General features: G+C 41.0%; 1 protein-coding gene across 1 annotated transcript in view; it reads right to left on the reverse strand.

Annotated features, from left to right (window-relative positions):
• Positions 1-19,915, reverse strand: part of LOC126456839 (smoothened homolog) — a 120,386-nt gene that overhangs the window by 71,903 nt on the left and 28,568 nt on the right. The window contains exons 2-4 of the mRNA XM_050092648.1: positions 17,198-17,320; positions 14,193-14,300; positions 2,385-2,594 (exon numbers count right to left, since the gene is read on the reverse strand). Of these exons, the coding sequence (XP_049948605.1) occupies positions 2,385-2,594; positions 14,193-14,300; positions 17,198-17,320 (441 nt within the window). The remainder of the gene's footprint in view (positions 1-2,384; positions 2,595-14,192; positions 14,301-17,197; positions 17,321-19,915) is intronic.

Raw genomic sequence — 19,915 nt, forward strand, 5'->3', positions numbered from 1 at the left:
ATAAACAAAAAATTCAATGTCTCTTGATTCCTTCCACTGGAGATGGATGCAGTAACTGAGTGATCTTGCTAAGTTGGATTTCATTATTTTTGCATATAACTGAATTAGTCTATACAATCAAAGATGAACTCTTAGGCGGTTATGCTACAGACTGTTTACCCAAGATACATCCATACTATCTCACAGTGGACAAATGAGAATTTTTGTAGTAATTACTGTTTTAAGGTGGAAAAAGAAAGAGAACTTTATTGTTAAAAGATTAGTGGAGAAGAATTTAACCTCTTATCTTATTTAGCAACTCGCTGTTAAAGTGAATGTAACCTTGCATAAATGAGAGCAACATGTTTACAACCATGAGGAGAACCAAATCATTGTGTAAGTGATATTGTGTAACCATGTGAATATTTGTGCATATGACACCTGGATAATTTAATATAAGCAAAGAGTGAGAATAAAAGTAAAAAAGTTGATGCAAAGACAGCAAGTATGCTTGATGGTAGTCTAGTATTTGTTGACTAGAGGTCAATTTTAGTTTTATAGTAGTATATAGTTTATCATACTTGAGTAATGATTTTGATGCTTCTTCATTTATAAGGGGTGGCAGACAAGAGGGTACAAGATTTTCCAAGGTTCTATCAGTAAATATTCTGATTATAGTTAGTGGGCCAATTGGAGTCTCCTTTACCATAGTAGTAAATAAATGAACAAGAGTGATGAATTACAAGTTAGTGAGAAGCAGGACAATATCGTCTTCTCGAGAGCAAGAGTTCTCACTCTTTGGAATTGTTGTTTCTTATGTTCTGATGTTGTTCTGTTTGTCTGTCTGAAATATTCCTTTTGGGCTTTGTGCAGCACCAAGTTTAGTCGGGTTGCAACTTATGTCAGAATTGAAGCAAAGAGACTTCCACGCCATACATTGCTCTCAGGAATATCAACAATTTAGAATGTCTGATGGATAATAATGTCAACTGTGTTGATCCTTTTTCATAAATATTCATTTTCATCACTTAAATGTCAGATTCAGTACAAGACAGTCACTATATGATAAGAGAAGATTAAATCATGCACTTATTTGCAAGTTGTTGCACTACTCCATCAGTAGAGCTGCTGACTTATGAATAACTAAGGAATATCTGTCAGGACTCTGTCAATTTTTACTGAATGCAAAGTGCCTGACAGCTGCAGACACTCGCAAATGGTTGGACAAGAGCACCTTGTGCAACATGGCATCAATTTTGGTTTCCACACTCTACCTGGTTCACAGCAATGAACTGCCTTGCTTGTACACAGCTATGAGATACAATAATGCAGATAATTTTGTTTCTGTTTACAGTTCTCAGCTCACTACACTAACTTTTTTTCCCATCTCAAGTTACAATCAGCTTACCATCTGCAACATATTAGAACTAACTGTGTCACATATCACAAACCTAATAAATTGCTATTTGCATGAAGATAATCATTATTCATTTACTGAACAGGTTGGGTGGTAGAAAGAAGCACAAACAAAAACAGAAATATTATAGCTCGGCTTAAGAACTAGCATTTGTAACAGTCAGAATACAACTGATAGTACATAAGCTAACCTACCAAGAGCTCTGAAGAAAAACTGAGTTCACAAACTATCATGTTCCACCTTTTGTCAATGCATTTAATAAAAAGCTCACAGCCTCCATTATGTGGTATGTGGATATTGTTACCTATCTCATTGTTTTGTATTTCCCCCAAGACTTTCCAACATCAAACAAACCACTGTTATTTTCAATTATTACCCTTATCTTGATTTGCAGTTTTAACTGATTCTACTGTCTCTGCCAAAATTCTTCCTCTTTCCAGTTGAAATGATTTATTTGAAAGCCTGCCACCATAAAGATTTTAAATTAAAAGCTTGGGACATAAAATTAATTTTCTGAATACATAATTCCAAATGTGTGAAGAATTCATTCAATTATCTATATTTTAAACTATTAAAAGTTATTATAAACAAATAATAAACACTTTAGAAATGGATTACAAACAGTCTTGACTGCAAAAACATTTATTTCGATGGTAACGGGTTTTGGTCAGTATTTGACACTCCTCAGACGAATACTATCATACCTCGATGGTAGGCAGTGGGGATGGAGGTGAATGGAGCAGGTGTTGTAACTTCATGAACATCAACTGCTCGGACAACACCTGGTCCATTCACCGCCACCACCTACCATCACAGTATGAGCGTCTGAGGATAGTCAAATACTGACCGAAACCGGTTACCATTGACACAAATGTTTTTGTGATTGAAATGGTTTGTAATCTATTTTTAAAGTACTTTTAGCCAGACTGCTGTTTCTCCATGAGACATGTTCTCAAAAATTATTAAACAATAAACAAATTTAACTTACCACTGTGAATACATTCAAAAATAAGCAACAGCTGCCAGCCCAGCCAATCAGGTTATGTATCTGTTGTTGTTCATCTGTTGTGAAAAGAGGATCCTCACACTGTATTCCACATCCGTCAGTACCATCATAGAATGCTTTTGAATTTTCAGTTGGTACCAAAGGTTCTTGACAATGTCCGGTGACATTAAATTTCAGTTCTCGCACATCATTCTGTTGAAAAATTGAAGGGGAAAAAAAGGGGGGGGGGAGGGGGAAAGGAGGAAAAAGTGTGAGATGCATTTCCACAAAACTGAAATGACCAAAATTCTTAAAAATGAAAAATAAAAAAACACACACACACACACACACACACACACACACACACACACACACACACACATATTCATCTGCAAAAACATGCAAGTAAAGCTAAGAGTGAGTGATACCGAAAATGATCACGGGATTTTACACCTTCATCAGCAGAAAAGACAGGAGGAGGAGGAGGACAAAGGGAGGAAGAGAAGAATTGTTTGAGAGACACAGTAACAAGTGGATACAGAGAGGAGATGATGTAAGCCAACAAATGAGAGAAATTAACGAAGTAATGTTAAAGACAAAAAAGCAAATGACTCGAGAAGTAGATGTGATGGTATAGGTTGTACAGTGAAGGTAATTATGGTCAATGTATAACTACACAAATAATTTCAATCTCATAATTTATTTCATATAGAACAAACTACCTGGCCCTTGAGAATTCAATGGATAATAGTTGAAGATACAATAATGTCAGAATTTGTTTCTAATAAGCACATACTGTTATTAAAAATGGTGGAAATACACTGATGAGCCAAAACACTTGTTTAATAGCATCCCAGATGTTTTCCACTGATTCAGATCAGGTGACTTTCATGGCCAAGACATCAACGTGAGTTCACTATCGTGGTCATGAAACAATTGCAGCACAATCCTGCCGTAACATGGGGAGTTATCCTGCTGGACTATATCACTGTAGTCAGGAAAGACATCAAGCATCAAGGTGGTGCGTGTCATAAGCAATAATGATCACACAATCCACAGCTTTCATAGTGCCTTCAATTATTACTACAGGTTCCATGGAAGCTCTGATGAATGTGACCCATAGCATGATAGTGACTCACCAGCCTGTACCAGTGACGCAGTGCACATTTCGAGCATCCGTTCGCCTCGATGTATACGGACATGACAATCTACCTTATGTAACAAGAAAGTGATTCATCCAACTGCACCACAAGCCTGCAATGCCACCAGGCAGCATTCAATCTTACAGAGGGCATTGGTAATGTTTCGGCTCATTAGTATATGTTGCTTCTGCTAATCTTATTATTATATACTGGTCTAGTAAATGAACTATGGTATATTTGAGTGAAACATAGACCTTCTAAATTTTATTTCCATTACTGAATATTTGTCATTTGGCACAAAGTGATCAGTTTATCACAATTATAGGAAAAAGTTATTTTTCTGCTTTTCTTAAAAGTTATTTTGGTCAGAATAAATATTTATGGTTCAACGGTTTTATAAACTGCTTATTCCTTCCTCTAACTAATTGAGTCAAAACATTTAGAACTGATTGTCACGAAAAGATCTAAGACACTGCCCTCATAAATGGACTGTTTACCTGCTCAAGGTAACACACAAAATAAAGAAACTGCTAACCACAAAGGCGAGCACTGGACTAGCAGTATACAGGCACGTACTGCCACCAACATAAAGGCACTGTTCAAGTACTACACTGGGGTTCAAGAAAGTCCAAAAACTAGTGTACTGCCTTTACAAAAGTATTCCTCCTATTTACAAGTTAGCAGAAGCTATAAACACACAATTCTGTGAATAATCAAGTTGTGGAAGAAAACTGCTGAATGGCTAGACACACTGCCCATATAGCCCAGTCACCTACAGAATAAAGACAAATGTTCATAAAATGTTTAGTAACCACATTATTCAGAGTGAATAAATACAATTACTAGGAATTCCAGGACTTCTGAAAAGTAGTAGTAGTTTTCAATAAACATGTAGACTTCAAATCTACATATATTGAAATTATAGGTTACTGCAATGGCTGAGAATGATTATCTGCTGGCACAACAAATAATTCCAGTGGGAAAAATGCCCAGGTAAGATGAACTGCCAGTGGCGAGCTACAGTTTATCAAAGGGAACTTCCACCAGTTACAAGGTACATCTGCCAAAGTCAGTGAGAACTTCAGAGAAAACCTAAGTTGCTAAGGTATTTGTTTCTTTACCTAACTGTTCTCTCATGGCATTAGCAGAATTTTGAATAGATTTCAGAAGAGTTAACTCAACATAATAAGTAATACACTTAATATACACATGTAACACATCACTAGGACAGAGAACACAACTGCAAAAGGCTGCTCATGCAGGCAGTAAATCAAGGATTGTCATGTTGAGACACGCATCAGCATTCACATGCAGTTATAGGAATAACAGTTACCAAAGTTCATAGAGGGAAAGGACCAAAAGTTTACAAAATTGTTGAGGCTTTCGTGGTTGCTGGTTCACCTTCCGTGGCCACTTGTTAGCTTCATGTACTGACTGTTGGCTTCTGTCTCGGGATCTTCAGTTGACATTTGTTTAACGATATTCCTGACATTCTACCAGCAAAAGTGGCTGGCACAGTCAAAGGTTCATGCCCCACTGCTGATGGCAGATATTATATATATGAGGTATGTGCAAAAATTATCAAGAATTTTGTAATTTTGTGGGTTGTATTAGTCCAACTCACACAATTTTTTGATGTGTTGGTAAACATGTCTGAAACGTATCTGTACACTGGTAGCCATATTGGATGTTTTGTCTGTTGTCAGCTGTCAAGAAGGTTACATGTGTTTTCTTATGAGTGACAGATTATTGATTTGTTTAAAATGGACCAGAGAAATTGCATTAAAGTTTGCTATAAAATGTAATAAAAGTTTTACACGTGCTGCTTATTGCTTTTGCTGAGTCTACTATGAGTGAAACAAGGGTTTACAAGTGGTGTAAGCATTTCCAAGAGTGCCATGAAGCAGCTGAAGATGATGAACATTCTGGACACCCCAGCATGTAAGCAACCGACAAAAAAATGGAAAACGTTAAAGGTATGATTATAAACAATTGCCACACCACAATCAGAGAAGTTGTTCATGATGTTGGCATATCAACTGGCTCCTCTGAAATCATTTGGATGTTTTGGATATGAAATATATGACAGCAAAATTCATGCCATAAAGTGTTGAATTTCGAGCAAAAACAGCAGTGAATTGAAGCTTCTCAGGAGACACTAAATGAAGTCAATACTGATGCAGAACTACTGAAATGTGTCATAACAGGTGAAGAAACATGGGTGTATGAGTATGACATTGAAACTACGAGGGTTATTTTTTAAGTAAGGGCCGTTTGCGCGTATAGTCACGTAGTTCTCACGGACGCCGCAACAAGCCACCACGCCACTTGCCCATATCCTTCCTGTTCACACTGATGCAAGTTGCAGCTCTGTAGCTGATGTGTCCGCATCGCTGTGCTACTTTATAATGTTTACGATTATTGAATCGCCGCCGCGTGTGAGATACGGTCAGTGATACGTTTTTTGACCGCGAGAAGCCTATCAGCTGCAGAAATTCATCGTCAGTTAACAGAAGTTTATGGCTTGAATGCAATGAGTGAAGGTAAAGTGCGTCAATGGGTTAGAGAGTTTAAAAATGGCCGTCAAAACGTCCATGACGAAGAATGCTCAGGCCGGCCCTCTGTGATCACTGATGATTTGGTGGCTGCAGTCGAAACAAAGATTCGTGAGGACAGAAGATTCACAATGTCCACTCTTTCTATGGAATTTCCACAAGTTTCAAGATTGGTTTTGTACAAAATTGTGTCTGAAAACCTAAACTTTAAGAAACTGTGTTCTCGGTGGGTACCCAGACTCCTCACAGAGGACCACAAAGGGAAGAGATTTGCCACTTCATTGGACTTTTTGATTCGTTACGAGGAAGAAGGGGATGACATGTTGAGTCAAATTGTCAGTGGAGATGAAACATGGGTATCCCATATCACTCCCGAAAGCAAGCGACAATCGATGGAATGGCGACACACAACCTCACCCGTTAAGGTCAAAGCCAAACAGACACTGTCAAAGCGCAAGATTATGGCAACTGTGTTCTGGGACCGGCGCGGTGTTTTGCTAGTGGACTTTATGCCACGAGGAACGACAATCAACTCAGATGCCTACTGTGCAACTCTAAAGAAGCTCCGCAGAGCAATTCAAAACAAAAGGCGCAGCATGCTGACAAAAGGAGTTTTGCTCCTGCATAATAACGCTAGGCCTCACACCTCTCAAAAGACTCGGGATTTGATTGATTCTTTTGGCTGGGAAGGGGAGAGGGAGGGGGAAGGGGAGAGGGAGGGGGAAGGGGAGAGGGAGGGGGAAGGGGAGAGGGAGGGGGAAGGGGAGAGGGAGGGGGTTGGGGAGAGGGAGGGGGAAGGGGAGAGGGAGGGGGTTGGGGAGAGGGAGGGGGGGTTGGGGGGAGGGAGAGGGGGAAGGGGAGAGGGAGGGGGTTGGGGGGAGGGAGATGGAGAAGGGGAGAGGGAGATGGGGAAAGGGGAAAGGGGGGATGGAGGGGGAGGGACAGGGGGAAGGGGGGAGAGAAGGGGGAGGGAGGGAGAGGGGGAGGGAGATGGAGAGGGGGAGGAGGAAGGGGGAGGGAGGGTGAAGGGGGGGGGAGGAGGAAGGGGGAGGGAGGGTGAAGGGGGAGGGAGGGTGAAGGGGGAGGAAGGGGGAGGAAGGGGGAGGGAGGGGGAGGGAGGGGGAGAGAGGGGGAGAGAGGGGGAGAGAGGGGGAGAGAGGGGGAGAGAGGGGGAGAGAGAGGGAGAGAGGGGGAGAGAGGGGGAGAGAGGGGGAGAGAGGGGGGAGAGGGGGGGAGAGGGGGGGAGAGGGGGGGAGAGGGGGGGAGAGGGGGGAGAGGGGGGGAGAGGGGGGAGAGGGGGGGAGAGGGGGGAGAGGGGGGGAGAGAGGGGGAGAGAGGGGGAGAGAGAGAGGAATGATATCATTATAATTATTCATTTAAAGGAGTTTCAAACACAATTATCAGCAGGCAAGGATATATGCCATTTTTAAGTGTAAAATGCCACCAAGGGAACCACCAAGTTTTGCCATCTTGTAATGAATGTATGGCCATCTACAATGTCAAACATTCTCACTACATGGGACAGCAAGGAGAGGAGAAGAAGAAGAAGAAGAAGAAGAAGAGATAGTGATGATAATGATAATGTATTTGAGAGCATGGACATAAGATCTTTAGCATCTTATAAGTCTGTGGTTAAATAGAGGAATATTTATACAAGAACTAGAATATAACATTTATTTAAACACCTGCACCTACACAAGTGAACACACGCAGACTTGTGTTTTTGGAAGCAGTCTCCAGCGCACTAAAAACTCCAACCTAGAAGCTTAGCCTGGAGCCTTAATAATAAACAAACTTCAAACATGTTTCACCACACTTGCTAAAACATGGGTAATGCCCTCACTTCAGTCTGCTTGTCAAAATTCAAATGCATTCTATTACTATGTTGTGTACAATGATCCACACACCATAGCCCTACACACTGGGGGCTCTGCTCAGTGGGGTTATTATGCCTGTGAAGCCATGCACTAATGGACAGTGCTCAACATGGTGGTATACACTACAAAATTTTTTAAGTAGTAAGATGTTCTGAACAAAAAGTTTCAGATCTCAACAAATGCACTGAGAAAAGTAATTACAAGTCAAGTGACCAGAAAAAAATTAAAATTTGTGTCACTATAAAAAAGCAAACTGTTTCTGCCAGCAACAAATGAGATCACCCAGTTGCATGCTGTATAAGCTCTGCTTTTGGAGAACTGGTGCTTGTAACAATTGTGAATTTTTGGCTACATGGAGGGGACACAACACTGGTGTACTAGCACACTCATTTCAAATACATTCATTTTTTCCCTTTACTTTCTCTCTTCTCTTTCTTCATTTGCTGTTTTCACACAGCTTTGACAAGAGCAGTTCCTTCATTTTATACTTAATCTCCCCCCCCCCCCCCCTTTCTTCTTTGTCCATTTATCACTTTACTACAATGGCAGCCACAAGGAGAATAACAGTGAAATTGGTCTTGTGTTTTGCTAAGCTTTCAATTTCCTCTTGATCCATTGCTATGATTCTTACTCAAGAGACCATCAGTGTACAGGTTGGTTATAAATACACTTTTGTTACTTGAGAAAAATCACCATGAAAAACAAGTGACTGTAGGACATTTGTACGAACATGCGAAAAAGAAATAATGAACAAACCACTGAAGGAAACATATAATTTCCCCATGGGAGGGTAACATTTGTTAATAGGGTGCCATGTTTATGTTCCAGATTACAAACATTGCTCAATGTGATGACCATCTGGTTTCACAACTACAACTGTGGCACATGCCACATCCAAGTAGCACATTGTTCAGCTGCTCCAGGCACTTCCACTTGAGATCACCGACTGTGGACGGCACTTCAGTCACCTCCAGCAACCCCTGGTAGTGGAATGCCCTTTATACTGTCTGTCACTGGCTCCAGCCAGCCTTTCTTATACATGCTACCAAACCGTAATCTTCTGATTATGTTAAGTATGTCATGCTGTGACTCCAATAAAGGCTGCTGGTTTTCTATAATTGTGTTCTTTATTGTGTTTGGCATGAGAACAAAAGTGATTGTTTTTTCCATGTAATTTTCCCATGAAGGCGGTACTTCAATCACTTCTCCACCAGCAGCAACTTACTGCGGCTACTTTGGATCAACTCCACTGCAATTTCCACCATATGATGACTCTCTTGAAGACTGGGAAGCTTATGAAAAACGGCTCCACCAACACTTCATTCCATTTTGGTGACAAACAAGGAAGTTGGTAACGCTTTGTTTTTGTCATTAATTTCTGCTCACATGCATAAGTTGTTCTGTCAATTGCCCCCTTGCAGGAACTTGCCTCACTTTCCTTTGATGAAATGTGTAGTTTGTTGTCTGCTTATCTTCACAAGCACATCCACATTATCACTACTCGCATAGACTTTTATCGGTGTTGCAAGCAAACACATCAGTCATATCGGACTTGGACAGTGGAGATACGAGGTCTGAGCTATAAGTTGCCAAGATCCCCAAAGAATCCTCGCTGACTACACAGTTTGCAATGCGGTCTTCTCATCCTGTTACATCAAGGTCATCTGGAAGCCTCCCACAATAAACAACTGGCACATGGGCACATGTTTTGGTATGTTAGGGTTCGCAAGGTGGAGTGCCTGGCTGCGGCCTGCAGCCACTGTTCCAATCAACAGGCAGCATCACATGTTGCTTCCCCCACCACCTTCCCCCACCCGGTCAGCACCCACATTACCAATCCATATAGATTTTGCTGAACTTTTTTTGGATACTTTTTAGTTGCTGGTTATTGAAACTTGGAAGAGGCCTTCCAAGTTTCCTTACGTTGTTCATTGTCCACCTACCATGGAAGAAGCAATGGTCAAGGAACTGTCAGTGATTGCTTCTATCAAAGGCCTATTTTGTATGGTGGTTTTGGACAATGGTCCTAAATTTATACTCAATTCTTTAAATATTTTTGCTACTGCAATGGCACTTGCCATGTCACAGTGCTGCCCTTCCATCCACAATCCAATGGGTATGTCATGGAATTACTTGTGGAAGATGCCCTTATGTTCTTTCTCAGTTCTTAGAGAATGACTCCAATTTGGGACAGATCTTGGCCAAACACTTGTGCAGCTGGCAGCCACAGACGCTGCTCCACCTTCTGGTCCTGAACAGGCATCCTGCAGCGGCACTGACAACATCACAATTTGCACCTTTCACTCCAGTCTGGGAATGAGGGCTCGGACAGCACCTGTACTGGCTTGCACGCATCGTCCACCACCGGTGCAAATGCCGTGTGTTCATGGTGGGCATCGGCGAGCACCTTGTGGTGCACGACTCCAGTCAGCTGCACTCTAGGTTGGGTACTGACGCTTCACGGTGGTCTGCTGCACTGGCGGCTCTTCCAATGGAATCACTGCTTGCTGTGGGCAGCATGCCACCCAGGAAGTGTCCAACCACACTCCCGACATAGCCTCTTGCTGCTCTGTCGATGGTCCAGCCACACATGGGCGAGGCAGCTCATGCTCTCACCTACTCTTGCAGAGAGCAAGAGGACACCAAGGCTTTATTGGCACACCCACAGAAGCCTCCTACACCACTGCAGCTGCCTCCTCCACTGACACCGGTGCCACCTTCCCTGCCACAAGTACCTGCCAGAACCCCCTATGTTGCCTCTGGATGCCACGTCTCCGCAGCACCAGCAATGTGTCTGACGTCAATATGTACTCTGTCTACGAGGAGCCAAGGTCCTCCACCTGCTCTCCAGCAGGGGAGGAAGACACACTTTTTCCGCCCCAGTGTGCGTGTCCATGTGGACCAATAGCTGTTTGCGGCCAGGAGAACCGCATATGACACCATGGACATGTCAACTGCCAAAGTGTCATAGAGGAGCCAGCATCTGGGTGCTCTTTCATCTAAGGTGGAAGGAGTGTAGTACCCTACACTTACTACACTGCGACCACTACAGCTGTGGCATGTGCCACAGTCAAGTGGTGTGTTGTTCAGCTGCTCCAGGCACTTCCACCTGAGGCTGCCGACTGTGGACAGCATCTCAGTCGGGGTGTAGCAGGAAACCAGCAGCCCCTGGTGGGCAAATACCCTTTATACTGTCTTTCACCAGTTCTAGCCAGCTTCTCTTATACATGCTACCAAACTTTAATGTTCTGATTATGTTATGCATGTCACACCATGACTCCAACAGAGGGCATTGGTTTTTTGTAAAATTGTGTCTTATTGTGTTTGGAGCTGGAACAGTTCCATTTCACAACTGTTTGCAGCACTTTTTGAATGGTGGACTACGGGATATTCAGTTGCAGAGAGAGAGCTCGTGTACTGCTTGAAGATCACACACTGCGTCGCGCATTCTCAGCCGTGGCAACAGTAACTTCTTCAACAATGTGTGGCACAAATTGACTGTTGGCCTCTCTCCCAGTAGCAACTCCTGAATCACCAGTTACTTCAAACTTCTCAATCATGTTCTTCAATCTTGATGTGGAAACAGCACCTCTTTGTATTCATTTAAATGTCAATACTCTTAAGAACACCAGCTCTATTGCTGTAGTTTCGATAATGCAACTTTATGAGCAAAACCCTGCTCACATTGTCAAGGCCCATGTTGACTGTCTGCAGCTGTAACGCACACTGGGGCTTGTGGTTCAACACTACGTCATTATAACAGTACTGGTGCCTAACAGCAACAGCAAGTCATGACACTAACGCTACTAACAACACAAATTATGCACCACTCCGTCTGAACATCATTCCTATAAAGTTGGGTATCCACATGGCAAATAGTTTTCACTCTACACTGCCTCAAGTAGCAACTATAGACAAGGGGGCAAAGTTAATATAAAAAATATTTGAGTGCACTGATTATGTGGATCACAATTCAAACTTTTAATATGGGAACAAAAAGCATTAATGAGTAAACTTATTGGAAAGTGAGTGTAAGAATTCCAAGAGTCTTTTATGCAGATCGTATCATTTAGTGTATGACCATTAGTGTCAACTTCTGACAGGTGCAGGTCATTTCTGGTTGCCTGAAATCACATAACAGTTTCTGTGAGTTTAAGAATTAAACTGTAGGCTGTGAATCACTTATAGGTCTGTTCAACTAACATCTGAGCTCTGCCTACTGAGATGGTGTTAGAATCCTTGATCTGTGTGAGGGTAGTTCAAAGTGCTGGGCTAAAAGTGCCAAGGAAAGTACCCCTTCAAGACTCCTTGGCACTTTTAGCCCAGCACTTTGAACCAAATACAGTCAGCTTCTTCGAACATGCACTAACAACCACCCACTTTCAGTGCAATGGGGAATTCTTCGGGCAGACTGACAGTGTGGCCATGGGCTCCCCACTGGCTCTTGCGACTCCAAAGCTCTATATGGAACATTTCGAGGAAGTGGTCCTTCAAACTGCCAGACAGAAACCAAAGCACTTCTTCCACTATGTCAAAGATGCTTTTGTCATGTGGGGACATGGCAAACAGGTGCTAGATGAGTTTCTGGACCACCTCAACAGCATCCATCTGAACATCAAATTTACAATGGAAATGGAGGAAAATGGATGCCTCCCCTTCGTTGAGGAAAGCAGATGGTTCACTAGGCCATGCAGTAGATAGGAAGAAGACACACACAGACCTATACCTTCATGCAACAAGCTGCCACCATCCAGCACGAAGACAAACAGTACTGACCATCCTGGTACATAGGGCACACGCCATCTGCAACAAAGACAGCCTACCTTCCCACCAAAATGGCTACAGTGAAACGCAAATCAACAGAGCACTTAAAAGGAAGAAGGAAGCAGTGAGAATCCCAGAAGAAAATGATGAAGAAGAAGACAAACGACTTGTATTCCTTCTGTACGTAGGTCTGCTCTCAGCCAAACTTGCACGTCTTCAGGGCAAATACAATATCAAAACCATTCTCCGACCACAACCGAAGACGAGGGAGCTCCTAGGTTCTGCCAAAGATGCGCTGAACCTTAACACACCAGGAGTATACAGCATACCATGTGTATGCGGTAAACAATACTCTGGGCAAACACAGTGCTGTATATCTAAACGCTGCGAAGAACATATCAGATGTGTGCGACTAGGTCACACAGAAAAATCAGCCATAGCAGAACACCTTCAACTTCGAAAAGACGAAGGTACTGTGCCGAGCATCTGGGTTCTGGGAAAGCATTATCAAAGAATCCATATAAATAAGGATTCATGACAATCTGGTCAACAGAGATGAGGAATACCAACTCAGCGCAGCATGGAACCCTGCAATAGCAGCAATCCGTCAGAAGTACGCCCGTCAATGTCCTCCATTGCGGACGCAGACAAAATGCTTACACCGAGAACCGAACGCAGACGCTGGGGGGCGACCGCTATCCCCACCACCGCGCGTACGTTGCCGGTCCACCGCAGCCACCCGAGGTCTAGTGGAAGGGGGTGACCGCACATATAAACAGCTCGCTCTACGCAAATCTCGACACTTCATCAGAAGATGGGTAGTATGACACTTCCCGAAACGCCGCGAGATATCAACACTACCACCCAGCTGGAGACCCAAGAAACCTTCAACATTATCTTAGTTTGCAAGAAGAATTTTGTGTTCCATACATTCAAACAACCCAAAATATACCAACAGGATAATTTTTCTTGTTTAGCTCTGAAAGACTTACATTTGTGGAGAATATTTTGTGAAAAACAAGCTTGGAGACAGTTAACTTATGCTCAGTTACATGAGTCTGTGTTCTATTACAGGCTATATTCTCAAACATTTTTGAAAATATTGGAAGGAGTGAAATTAGTCTGTAATAGAAAAGGTTGCCTTATTTGCAGTTTTATATGTGGATGTTACTAAAGCATATTTAAGCCTGTCATGAAATATGCTGTAATTCACAGATTGATTAAATATAGCTGAAGAGTATTCCTATCAAGTTAACACAGGGTTTTAATGTTATGCTACAAACACAGACACTTCTATGTTATTCTATAATGTTAGGGCTCAATGCAGCCACAATGATGAACAATACTATGCGATTTGGGTCTTTGTACACAGTTCAAACATCTACTCAATCATCTTCATTAATATTTTAAATTACATCTTGCAATAAAAATACTGATACAGTATAAACAAGTTAAATACAAAGACAACCTCACCTTGCACATAGGTGGAAATTTTGTCATATTATCACATTTCAAAAATGATGGCCAGATACCTTCCACATCTAGAATTCGGCAGGGGCTTACTGTAACTTTGCACATTTCCTGAAAAATATAATCATTTAAATTGTATTATTTGGTTGCTAGTTGTTATGCTTAGGAACTATTGGATTAAATGTGTACTCAATATATTTGTTAATAATGGGATTCCTAGTCTCTTTGTCTATTTTAATAACACATGTAAGAAAATCTAAGCAAGTGCCAAGTTAAACATTTCTAATGACCTGGTTTTAAAAACAATTAAAGACAATGTTGTCACTTAAAATTTTAACTAAAACAATTCTGGTGACTGTCATTCCTTTCACTCTCTCCACCGCCCCTCACTTTTCTATGTTAGTTTTCTGGCTAGTTTGATGTGGCCCACCACCACTTCCTCCCAAGTGCCAACCCATTCATCTCACAGCAGCATTTTCAACTAACGTCCTCAATTATTTGTTGGATATATTCTAATCTCTCTCTTCCCATACAAATTTTACCATCTACAGATACCCTTGGTGCCAAGAGAATTATTCCCTGTCTTAATACACGTCCTGACACCCTGTATGTGTTTTCCACACATTCATTTCCTTGCTCCAATCGGGGCCAATCAGCCGCTGTGTCATCTTTTGGCAGCGGCAACAACTGGAAGCAGTATGAAGGGGTGTGGGGTCAGCACCCAGCTCTCCCAGCCATAGTTGGTTTTACTGTCCTCAGAGCTGTTACTTCTCATTCAAGTAGCTCCTCAACTGGCATCACAAGACTAAGTGCAACCCACTCCAGTTCTCCTACTGATGAAACTCCCTATCAACACCGGTATTTGAACCTGGGTCCTCCGCACAAGAGTTGCTGACTACTCAGCAATTGAGGCAGGTACACGCACACTTGCAGGTAGAGGCAAAAGATCTTTGACAGTAAAAATTTGAATGATTGATGAAAAAATACCATACACGTGGGAATGTTCTGCATGTACTTGTGTTTCAGTAGCACGCTGACAGGGAACCATCACCATTGGTTCAGCCACAATGTACGAGTGGGGATTACTGGTGACTGCCTCGTGGGACCAGTCATGCTTGCACGACAACTCACAGATGAGGCATATCTCCACTTCCTGGAGGTGAATTAGCCTCCCCTGTTGGAAGGCATGCCTTTATTGTAGAAAAGGGTAATGTGACTACTACACAATAGGGCTACAGTTGACTTCCACATTTCCATGTGGAGGCATCTCAACACAATTTACCCCAACCACACGTTGAGGCTGAACCAGCGCTGATAATTCACTGCCACTATACCACTACAACACTATTACAGACAGAGCATTCCCAATTGCCTGGTGTGTTATGTGTGCTAGTCAATCACTGAAACCCATGCTGTCAAAGATATTTTATCTCCAGTTTCAAGTAGGTTACCTCCCTCGGAACACCAGCCACATTTCCAAATGACCTTTTTTCCAAATGACGCTCTCAAAGATCATTTCCTATCATTTGTTCCCATTTAGCAAAATCACTACGTAGTGCATAGTTCGTTATTTCCTTACCCGCACCTTCTCAAATTATACTATTTTCTTTGCTCCCTGAAAAACATCATATCAGGTTTCACTTATACTACAATTATATACAACCTCTGCTGCGAATTCAAAATCAGTTGCTGCTTTGTAAATTCAACGCAATTTTGTTCAACCCCGCACGTTGTAACAAGCTTGGATTCTCCTTGGCATGCTGTCCACGGAGCAGCCGAAATGTTGCTGGTGAAGCCTGTCCACTCCTCGATGGCTGCCCCCTTTGAAGCCATCCAGTGTGTGAGGAAGGTTCCTGTAATGATTCACTGCAAGTTTTAACTGGTTGCAAGCATCCTCACTTGGGTTCATGTCAGCAGATACGATTCATTGCTTTTGGAGAAAGGTGTTCACAAGGCAGATGAAGAGTGCCCGTACGTCATCACCTCAAAAGATGAATCCGTCATCAAAATATTGAGTGCTCAGGTGGGCAATACCTAGGAGAATCCAGTCCAATAATGCACAATTGTCAAATTATCCTAGATAGCGAGGAAGGTGACCGAAATCCCTACATGATACCTGCCCAAAATACAGCTGACTCATCTCTCTGCTGAACCTGTGAGACTGCATGCCAGGAACATCCATTGGCACTTAGCTGCCTGTACATTCTACTAAGATGATAATTGTGTGTCAGAAAAATAGTGCACTCTTTGATAAAGAGAAACAAATACCATTGTACCACAACCCATTTCAGATGTACCCTTCTCCATCTTCCTCATGCACCATCGTGCTAGAGTGTTTATACTGTTACCCATAATGGATATCTAGGGATCAAATTGATTGTGTGGAGACTGTTTCATGTTTTCTGGGCCCGACATTGCCCTTCTAGTTTTCTCCAAAATGGTAGTATGTAGTCCTTTTAAATTCTCCTTGGGGTACCTATGAGCCATAATTTATAGATGAGACATAATTTCTAGACAGTAGTCATCAGTTGGTGGTTTTGACCATAGGTGACCACTACCAGGCAGATTTTCAACGGTCCATGTCTCACAATAACAATGAGTATTTCAATGCAGTATATGTCAATTTGATGGCCAACTTCTGTGCTGACAATCCTTCTTTATGAAAGCTGACAATTCTCATACAGCCAGAATAAAACTTTGATGCATGCTGGCATATAAAACAGTTAACATAAACTGCATTGTCCCTTTAACGACTGGAGGCAAGTGTGCTTTACTGAACTTCATTGATAATGCAGGTTTCCTTTTCCTCCTTACACAGGAGGCTGTATATAGTAATTTCCTGTGATTAAAATGACCAAAAGAGTACTGAGAAAGAGGTTATCAACCAATGTATAAGTTTATACTACAATGAAATGTGAACTGTAATAAAATGTAACAGTATTCTGAGAAGCAAACAACAATGAGAATACAGAGACACATTTTGTCACAATGAAAGAAATTTTACAAACCTGTGATGGCAGGTCCACCATTTCATTCTCACATTTTGGCATATAAAGTGCACACAGAAATGGTTGGATCACAGACCAGCACTTGGGCAGACGTCTTAACTTTTGCCACACCTGAAGCCTTTCCTGCAGAAATAAAAATGTGTTTGAACATTCAATGTCATATTGTCATTATGATTATGTTCGGCAAATTCTTTGTTAATTCTGAATACAACATGTAATGCATATTTCAGGACCCCAGAGAAAGAAAGACAAAGGCTGTATAAGTTAGGAATCATACAATTTTAAAAAAGCACACACACAGATTTAAAAGATTACAAGGTACTGGCAGCGCCTACATGGAGTTATTACATCCACATAACAATGCTCTGAAATAACTGAGAGCAATCTCCAATAAAAACATAATACTTCATTAGAAGAAGTAACATCCACCATCAAACCTCCAAACTTAAATATTATACTGGTCACAATAAAATATGAACAAAGTGGATTAAAGGTGTACCTATGAGATTAGTGGATAACCACCACTTTATAACTGGAGCATTTCCAACTGCTAGAAATATGTTAAAAATTACACTGCTGTGCAGGAAAATGTATAACCAAATACTACAAAAGACCATCAAACTTCACTTTTGTCACCATTTTCAAAGTTTTGAAAGTTACATCATACATCGCTGGTGGCTTCTTAAACATCTCAATATTCCTCCAGGTTTGGATTTCTGTGGAGGTTAAAAAGATAGGGCTATTCACACATACAGTGAGAATATACTTAACTCTTCAACAATGATAAGTAACAGACAACTCTGAAATTTTCTGTGACTTGTAACAAGCATTGGACTGTTTTGTACACAACATTGATTTGAGTATGTCACACATGACGACAACACCAGCGATACTGCGAAATAATTATACTCATATGCAAACGAAGATATAAAAAAGATGTATCACAAAAGAATTATTTGAATAGGATTGAAATCCTTATACAGCCTTTGTCTTTCTTTCTCTGGGGTCCTGAAATATGCATTACATGTGATGCATGTGCACAGGAAAAAAAAAAAAAAAAGGATTAAGATTTCAGAAAAATTGGATGATTTATTCAAGGAAACGAGCTTCACAAATTGAGCAAGTCAATAATGCATTGTGCAACCAATTATTTGGCTTGGTACTGATTGAGAGAGTTGTTAGATGTCCTCCTAAGGGATATCATGCCAAATTCTGTCCAAATCCTGAACTGGTTGGAGAGCCCTGCTCATAATGCTCCAAATGTTCTCAATTGAGGAGAGATATGTTGACCCTGCTGGCCCAGGTAGGGTTTGTCAAGCACGAACATAGGTATTAGAAACTCTCACTGTGTACGGGCAAACAATATCTTACTGAAATGTAAGCCCAGGATGGATTTCCATTAAGGCAACAAAATGAGGCATAGAATATCATCAACATACTGCTGTGCTGTAAGGGTGCTGTGAATGACAAAAAAAGGGGGCCTATTATGAAAAGAAATGACACCCCATCACTCCTCATTGTCAGTTGGATGGCAGCAACAGTCAAGATGGACAGAATTTGGCATGGTATCCCACAGGAGGACATCCGACAAGACTTGCTCAATTTGTGAAGCTCTTACTCTTGAAAAAATCATCCAGTTTTTCTGAATTTTCAATGATCTGTTTGCCTGTACATGTGCATCACATCTACTGATTTCATCCTATTCGGGTAATTCCTTCATGATGCAAGTTTTAAAGTGTATTTCCAACAGGAAACAAATAATTTTAATCCATCATCTGACTAGTAAGCTATTGTATGCAGTATCCTCAAGGCTCCATCTTTTAAATATCTCCTTCTTTGTCTCTATATTAATGAGCTTTCATAAATTACACTGGCAGATGATTTTATTGTTTTGTATGTAGCTGATACAAATATTATGATAAACAGCTGTTAATGTCAGTTTTATTTATACTAATAAATGGTTTGCAGTTAACTAATTGTCATAAAACTTTGCAAACACCCACAAAATGCAGCTCAGCTCAGGATTTGCAAGAAATGCCCATAGCACAAAATACAAGGGTGTTCTGACAGAAGAAGTTGCCAGTGTTAAATTCTGAATATTGCAATTTGATGACAAATTCAGGTGAAGAAAAATAGCACAGAACTGCTGACATTCCAGTACTACTTTTTGTGTGTTTAGTGAATGTCATCAGGCAGATAGAAAATACAAATTAATATAAAAATAAAAAGGAAATGGTCAAATGATCTGTGAAATGATTTTTATAAAAGTGACAAATAAAATATAAAGAAACATTTGAATGATGCATGAAGTAATGTACAGCAAATAAGGCAGATCAAATGTTTCTCAAATCTGTTTTATTTCTTAGTTTTACACAAATCATTTCACAAAACACTATCATTTTTCTCATTGTTTTTAATTTTTTTTATTGTGAAGTTCTGTTCAGAAATCACGAAATATAATATATTTTAGAGTTGATCAGTATTCTGTTATCATCAAGAGCATATAGGTCAGCAAAAAATAGAAAAGCAGAGCAGCTTCAATTTATATTACAATTAGATATTTATTTTACCTTTTCGACATGAAAGAATTCCATAATTTCTATAACAATGTAACTTTTTATGAGCAAAGTAGCTAGGCCTTGAAAGGAGGAACTTCTTCGCTCTTCATTTACATAGTAGCAGCAGGTCTTTGTGAAATATCTCAATTTTCCCTCAAAT

This window comes from Schistocerca serialis, chromosome 2, assembly GCF_023864345.2.
Source record: "Schistocerca serialis cubense isolate TAMUIC-IGC-003099 chromosome 2, iqSchSeri2.2, whole genome shotgun sequence".
Taxonomy (NCBI): Eukaryota; Metazoa; Arthropoda; class Insecta; order Orthoptera; family Acrididae; genus Schistocerca; species Schistocerca serialis.